This window comes from Chenopodium quinoa, unplaced genomic scaffold (assembly GCF_001683475.1).
Source record: "Chenopodium quinoa cultivar QQ74 unplaced genomic scaffold, ASM168347v1, whole genome shotgun sequence".
NCBI classification, from domain to species: domain Eukaryota; kingdom Viridiplantae; phylum Streptophyta; class Magnoliopsida; order Caryophyllales; family Amaranthaceae; genus Chenopodium; species Chenopodium quinoa.
The window spans coordinates 1,140,995-1,149,472 of NW_018742418.1; the positions used below are offsets into that span (position 1 = coordinate 1,140,995).

At 33.7% G+C, this 8,478-nt stretch overlaps 1 protein-coding gene across 1 annotated transcript; it reads right to left on the reverse strand.

The window, feature by feature from the left end:
• Positions 1–370: 370 nt before the first annotated feature.
• On the reverse strand, positions 371–8,224 carry LOC110708456 (F-box protein CPR30-like). Its single transcript, XM_021886587.1, has 3 exons — positions 5,932–8,224; positions 4,277–4,376; positions 371–951 (listed from the first exon to the last, which is right to left on the reverse strand). Exons 1-2 carry the CDS (start codon positions 7,074–7,076, stop codon positions 4,304–4,306), a joined length of 1,218 nt encoding a protein of 405 aa, XP_021742279.1. The 5' UTR covers positions 7,077–8,224; the 3' UTR covers positions 371–951; positions 4,277–4,303.
• Positions 8,225–8,478: the final 254 nt, after the last annotated feature.

Consider the following 8,478-nt stretch of genomic DNA (forward strand, 5'->3'; position numbering starts at 1 on the left):
ATTCATAAGTACTGTAAATGAATCTTCAACTGACGAACATTAAACTTGACAATACAAAATACATACTTGGTAGTACTTTGTATATTAGTGATAAGTATTCACCTTCAATGAAGACGAGAGAATTGTTATTTACATCGCCTAAAAGAAAACCGTTATGAATAAGTGAATAACCATGGCGTTTGCAATTAACGAAGAGGTGGAATTATGTTGAAATAGCGACTTGATATGTAGTTTCCAAGATAATCCTTAACAACAACACAATCAATCCAAACCATTGCAAATAAAACATATTTTAAGGGTCTCGGAGGTTGGGGAGACCAAGCGATGTACCGAGTTAGTGATTCCGCAACTTCAAACAGTGGGGCTAGGCTTGATTCTCATCGACAATACCACAACCAAATATAACTTATGTATTGAGATGGTTTTTTGTTGAATAGAACTCATTCTACATGACCAAATTTCCGAACATACTAAAACATAAAAATTACATACTATCCTCCCCTACACCCACCTCAAAACTTCAAAAGTGTTCAAAAACACGAGCCAACCAAGAAGCCAATTGATTTAGAAACATACTCCGTATATAGCTGAAACTACCAGAGTATGACATTAGTTGATGACAATCTCTATCAAAACCATAGAACCTACGAGGGCATTTCAGATTTGAAAAATTAACAGAAGTTGAAATTTCAGAAGCTCATTCTATAAAATCAGCAGTTCAGCAGTGCACCACCTTCTTACCACTCAAGCCACTTAATTAGTAGCTAAGAGCATCTTCTAAACTACGCAGCTAAAATATTCCGGATGCCCCCAAATGCAGTGGCTAATGTCTGTAACAACTGACAAGTGGTGGCCGAGATTCCAAGCAGTGGAGAAGTTGTAACTTATCCAGACTGTCCCGCTAAAAAGTATTCCCATAGAATTTCACCATCCAGAAACATCATTTGATTTCTGGAAAACAAAGAAAAATGCTTTCAATGTCAAATCTCTTTGTTCTAAACAACTTTGTACAATAAAGTTTTTTAAGTACAATACAGCATGAAACCCAAAAAAAGCACAGGTTGTTAATCACATAATTTCAAAATCCATAAAATTAGAAATATGAAGTAATTCTTCCTCACTTTATCCTACATTCCATCTTTTTCCTTCTGGTTGCTCACATCCTAAGAAGTGGCCAAAAAGGTCTAACATATAGAGTGTTGTCTATTACATAGTTACACTTCTGCAGCTCATGTTAAGTGTCAACAAGTCAATGTTACAGACTTCTTCAAGCACAAGTCTATATCGTCTTTGCAATGGAAGCATCGGTAGATAATGAAAGAAAAACCCTATCGTACACATTCTGCAATGGTTAAGGATGGGTGATGGATAAGTTGAGAAAATGCTCATTGAACCAAGGGTTTTTAGGAGCCAACATATAGTAATATAATAAAGGTCTTGCTATTTGCTAAAGGTAATAATCAACATGACGTGGGGCATCTTAATTAAGCAGTTTAATTAATAATTTATTTTTTTTTCAGTTCTGTATACAATAATTTGGCTTCTTCTCAAGTCTCAATAACAACCTCAATCATCATAATTTCCGACTTCTAAGCCAACACGATTACAGAAATATTTCTCTATCATGCAAAGTTGCACCACCAATTCCAAAACATAGAAAAGTGAACATACCGTTTTCCTTGGATCCAAAACACCAATATTATATTTCAGAATACAGAGCTCAGAGGTCAAAGAAATTCAGCAAAATTTAATACACAAGTAAAACAGAAATTCAGCAAAATTTAATACTCAACGAAGACCTCCAAATGCAGGGCTAGCTACTACCATATGTATATGATCCACAAGTAAAACAAAATTCCCTCGTAACCTACTCTTTTTCCCAAGGTATCATAATCTAGTCATAACCATGGTGAGTAAAAAATAATCGTATTAGCTATAGTTGCGCCAGGAATTCCTGCCTACTCATAAAGCAACAAACAAGTCCTGCTCTCTTCCCAACACTGACCAGGAAATTTAGCAGCATAAACTTCACATTATTCATCCACAAGATCTCTTTGAGAGCTTTTAGATGCTTAGAGTACAGCAAGACATAAATACTACGTACATATGATTCACTCACTTATAAAATGTGGCGAAAATTCAAGCTAACTTCTGTAATTTACAGTAATACATTAATCAAACAGAGATCTTGAAGAGCTCCATATAAAAAACCTAATGTAAACCCCTGTATAGAGGTATTATCTCCACAACAAGAAGTTAGAAAAAAAAAAAAAAAAAAAGAGTGAGATAATCATCAAATACCTTAACAGGTTAGTCTGTTTGCAAAATGTAAAGCTTAACTTTTCTTATTAGAAAAATTAAAATTTCTTGCAATCCCAATGAATCTAGTTTCTTAAGTATCACTACAACTAAGACTATGATACTTCATCTTTAATAAAATCAGTAAATTGGTTCTAATCAGGAAGAGTCACTTTTAATCAGTAATTCAGCTAATGCAGACGAGAAAAAAAATTGCAGAATCAAAATAGATTTTCATTAGTATCATCAATTTTAATCATCAAATTTCAATCTTAGTCCATAATCAAGCTTAGGTTCAGTAGAAATAGGTAACGAATAATGGAGGTGGATCATCTGAGATAACTAAAGGCAAAATAAAGAAGAATGAGAAGTACTTTAAGCGTTCATCTCATGGATCCACACAAGAGTTTTTTTGAAAAAAGTGAAGTTACGCGCCTATGCTAGATTGTAAATTTATTTTTGAGTAGAAGCTATGCTAGACTATAAGTGGAAACACCAACAACAGCCACAAGCCTTGACATGATCCAATCGAAATACAAAAACACCAACAGTGTTCCGTGATGCAAGTATTGCTACATAACGAGGACAAGTGAAAAGAAAGGAGATTACATGAGATGGTGTCACCATTAAAGAGGGTTAGATCCTAGCAAGTAATAATGTCAGCTTAAGCACTATAAATATCCATCACATTCTATGTCATTATTCCATGGTTGATTGGTTTCTACAAATAGAAATGCACTATAATGTTGCCAATTTCAGATACGTAATGGTAAGAATGTAATCAAGTCAATTTCTATTTATTTTTATCTTTGTAAAACTACATTTTTATTGGTAAGCAAGTAAGAGCTTTCCATTAATTAATCAAGATATACAGCCAAATCATACAACTCAAGCCGAATTCAACTGAATGTAAACAAAACCTTCTAGGAAGGCTCCTTCAACTTATGCCCTCAGTTGAACAACAAAGAATCAAACATTCACCTTTAGAGCATAAAGGTCATAAACCATACAACATCTTCACTCAACCATTTTTCTGACTAAGACCATAAACCTGAATTCCATCTTCACTCAACAGCCTCCAAAAATCCCGGTTTCTTGCTCTCCATATATGATACACAGCAGCAGTGAAGACAGCTAGAAAAATATGTTTATTGACTTTTACAGCTTTATATCTTCTACTCCATTTATTCAAAATAATAGGCACACAATCAAGGCCATTAACCTGAATTCCATGTTTCCAACCCACTTAGCATCATGCTTGTGAATAATACAGCTATAGTCACATCTGAAAGATAAATGATAAGTCCTTTCTTCCAGTTGCCCACAAAACATTTATAGATTATCCTCATAAACTCCCACCTGCTGGAGTTTCACCTTAGTTCTGAGTTTGTCAAGAGCCACATATCAAGCAATAGAAGTGTTCTTTGGAACATTAAATCTATTTCAAACCCAGGTAAAATAGTATATGGTTTCCCACACGTGCCCCGCTGATTTCAACAACCCGTCTTTAATTCTATCCCCCACCTTGCACATACTTTTCCACACCCATTGAATTAATTCTCCATCAAAAGAGCAGATTAAGTATAAATTATGAGGTACGTAGTAGTATTTATCTCCTTGCCTAACCCAAATTTTATTTCCTTATGTAAAATATAAAGCTAACAAACTTAACACACCATCACACTACACAAAAACAGTGATAGTAGTTGCAAGGGTTAAAAAAGAAATGTAAGGATGCAGAAAAGCAATATAAGTTAATTGTTGCATCTTCCTGATTCTCAACAATAGACCAAGCCATGAATATAGGTATGAAACAAACAAAGCAACCATGAGATTCTCATTTCTGAATAAACAGTCAAACACAGTCATACATGATATGAAAACCAAATTAAACAAGTTGGATAAAATATACATCCATCCTCTAAAGCTGTAAACTTGGTAAGAGACAAGTCATTATTTCAAAGTTATATGGTTGTACCTCCACAGGAATGCAATGGTGACATGATCAAGATTGTTCATTGGATGGGCGTGGAATCCCGAAATCATTTCGTAGACCTTCGTCAAGGAATCGCATGATTCTAGATACAAGGAACAAAAGATAGTGATTAGTGACACTCCAATAAAATAAGAATCATAATTGATATTCATGAATACTAAGAATTAAAACTTTAGCTTTGTAATTCTAGATATCCAAATTTCTATGCAAGGTTGTTTAATTGGGATTTTGTAATAGACTAACCTACAGAGGGGCATAGTCTTTAGTTTTAGTATAAATAGAGAGAGAGGGGGATAGGAAAGAGTAGGCAAACATTTGTATTGGGGAAACCTTAGAGAGTTATGGCCTAAAGCCATTGCTTGAGAGTAATAGCCTCAAGCTAATAGCCTAAAGCTATTGAACCTATCATTTGTAAACTTTTGTGCTATTGTCATTATTTGTTAGTTCTTCTTATTTACTTAATTTGCAAAAAATCAAATTATCTAGTTTAATCAAAGAATCAATCTTTTTCTCTCTATTTTCTAGGTCTTTGCAAGAGTAAGTTAGCAATAATCCCAATCTATTACAGATTCTATGTAGGATCAATTTTAGATGGTGAATCCAAATAAATGTTGATTGATTAAATTATAGAATTTGTGATTAAATAAGAGAGAGAGAGAGAGAGAGAGAGAGAGAGAGAGAGAGAGAGAGGACAACATTGACAAAATAGTAATGTCACTATAAAAAAAATTCCCTTTTTTGTTAAAATATGGTTCATCATTACATGTACATGGTACTAGACTACTAGTTAAAAAAAAAAATAATAATAATAATAATAATAATAATAATAATAATAATTTGAACATTAATTAACTTTAATACCGTAGGATTTATTTATAAATTTACTTGTGTGTTGTAGGATTAAATAATGTGAGTTAAAGCTGTAAAATTGTCTCAAGATCCTGACTTTCAAAGTTTTTATCAAAGTGGGACAAAAAATTATACAAATTGAACATAAAAATTTTACTTACAAGTTGAGATTGATATTAGCTTAGATTGAAGGATAGTTAAATCTGGGAATTTAGATCAGAATTTTAACAACTACTCCCTCTGTTTTGGAAAATTGGTTACACTTTACTTTTTAAGAGACAAGTTTGGAATCTTTGGCTGAATACTGTCGCTCATACAAACTTCAAAATAATACGGAGTATAATGTGGGTTCTTGTTTATTTCATCTTGCTGAATGTTTTGAAAATATCAAATTTCTATTAATTCGGAGTACATAATTAAGGATATTAATGGTCAAAAGTGATTGTGAAAATGCAAGTGTACTGTGTTACCATTATTCCAAAACGGATAAACTATATGAGTATATGTCAAAGCCAAAATTTCATAAGCAACACGGATTCAGTTTTTTTTATCACCTCCTTACTAAGCAAAAACTTAGTCAAATTTAGCAAAGTCTAAGTTTATAAAAATATTTAGTGTTAAATTCAACAATAGAAATGTTGAGCAAAAGTGCATAAGGTTGGACAAAAATAGTTCAACTCATCAAAAATATCTTCAATTCAGTAAAAGATAATTACTTAGCAAATATTTCCTGAGGAAAACAAACATAATTAACAATGTGAAGGGTTGACCAAAAAATGAAGCTATACCTCTCAGTTTTTCTCATTAATAACTTCCGCATTTTAGTGCTTCTGTTTTGCAGTTGTTGTGTACCCTTGCGTATATATTCTGCATCTTTGAGCATAAGAAGATTCTCCGAGCATACATATGCTTTCCAAAGTCTATGAAGACCAGGAGGTTGAATATTTTTTATCTCCAAAGTTTCCAAGTCCAAAGAAGCAACATTAGCTTTGGTTAGAATCACAAACAATTCCTTTTTACTCTTTGAGAAAGAAAGAGGCCTCAAATCATTATAATTCCCTTGTTTCGCAACCATACACAATTTAGTCCAAGATGCAGGAACACCGTACTCCTTCATAATCCATACTTCACAATAACACCAATAATTGTACATAAGACACAAGCATGCATCAACCACTCCTATGTGAGCACGCATACGCGATTCCTCTTCTGTATGATAGTCAGGCAATGGCACGGAGCTAAAAGTTTCATCATTGAGATTGAAGCCAACTAAAGGGAGGGGCTCCCTATGATCATCTTCAGTTGACCAATGCAGAATCCCATTGAGCAAGATAGAATAACCCAAATGGCTGTCAAAATAATATGGAACATCGTGAACCCCCCGCTTCCAAGAATCCTCCCTCAAGCTATAAACCATCACCTGACTCTTGAAAGAACCCGATCCATCATCCGCATCACATTGATGAATCTTCACACACTTGTAATCCTCAGACACATGATCATAACCAAACCCAAGAAGGCCGTGAAATGGATCTCCATTGGGGGTCTGAAAGGTGGATAATACTGGCAAATATGGAAGGGATTTGTGGGTTTGTGTGGTTGGGTTATACATGAAGGTGGTGTAGGGATACGAATGCATAGAGAAACAAAGCAAACCGCGGCTCGATCCCACAATATAAAGACCCCCATATTCTAGATTCTTCAAAGGGTAATTCAACTTAGTGGGATTATCAAATTTGTCGAAATCACATATATAAACAGCAGGGTTCGTGACGATTATATGCAGATTGGATTGTTCAACATGAGGGTTGATAAAATCAGAAGAATTAATTATATTAAACCATAATTTGCACACACATTTGAAGCGCAACAAAGATTTTGCCAGCAATCTAAGCAGAATATCAGTAATAACATCCACGGGAATGGATGACATGATAACCTAGGTTGCAAATTGAATTAAGTATTTTTATCTATTGATGATTTGAATAAGATAGATAACCCAATAAGCTAAAAATTAGGGTAAATTGAAATTGCCCAAAAATCATACAATCAATTGAGTGGAGTAAAGAATAACCAAATTAAGTGGGAAATCATGAATTAAAATAAGAAAGAGATTACCAAAAATGCAAAATGATTAGGATGTAGAGATTCCGGCAACTTTTCTGGTTGTCAAAAAAACAGAGAGAGGCTGAAGCAATATCATACTTGTATCATTGTATGATGACTGATGAATAGAAGAAAAAACAGTGATTTTTTTCTGTTTTAGGTAAAACCATTTTACCATATAACCGCTATTAAAGAGTATGTTAGTAATTTTACCCATTATTCCCCACAAAATCTTACAATTAAAGGGTATGTGTAGTGGGGTTGAACAAGAAAACCGTGAAGGGGTAAGAGTACATGGTGAAGCAAAGCAAGCCGCGGCATGATCCCTTGACATGAACATCACCCAGATTCTTAAAAGGGTAATCAAGTTCAATGGTATTATCAAATGTGTCGAAATCACTCAACTTACAAACAGTGTTCCAATAAACTATATGCAGAATATTGGATTGCTTGAAATGAGATCCAATGAAACACACTCTTAAAGCGTAGCAAAGATTTTGCCGGCAATTTAAGCAGAATATCAATGATAACATCTACTGGAAGGAGTGACATAATAACCTAGATTGCAAATTGAATTGGGATTATTTATTCTGATTAAAGCTTCTAAATTGGAAGAAATAAAGAAACGCAAAATTGAAACAGAAAATTGACATTAAAGGTTCAAAATTGCCCATAGATTATACAAACGATTTCAATCATTGTGTAAAATTGATGAACAACCAGTCAAAAAAAGTTTAAAGTAAAGGAGAAGAGATTACCTATATATAAATTGATTAGGAAGAAGAGATTGTGGATTGCTAATTCGTTCCCGGCTTCCCGTGATTGATTAATATAGAGAAGCTACGGAAGATACAGAGAGTGAGACTGTGAGAGAGGACCGGAGAAAGTGATCATTTTTAGCTAATCGGATTGATCATCACTCATCCTCCCTCCGTTCTTAAATAATTGCCCTAATTCGGTTACTCGGATTGAGTATATGAGTCGTCAAGATCTCGAATTGAATAAATATTGAATTATAATACACTATTTATTTTTTCGGGTATAGATTAGATAAAATGTAAGCCAAATTTGGGTCCGTATTGTGCTTGATCGAGCTTGAAATTTTGTAGCGGGCTATTTTTATCGCGAAGATTTTGATCGGATAATTAATGAGTTGTAAATTTCAAATAGAGTCCTTCGTGGTCAAATTCAAATATGATCATTGTTAGGATGATTGTAAAAAATTAAAT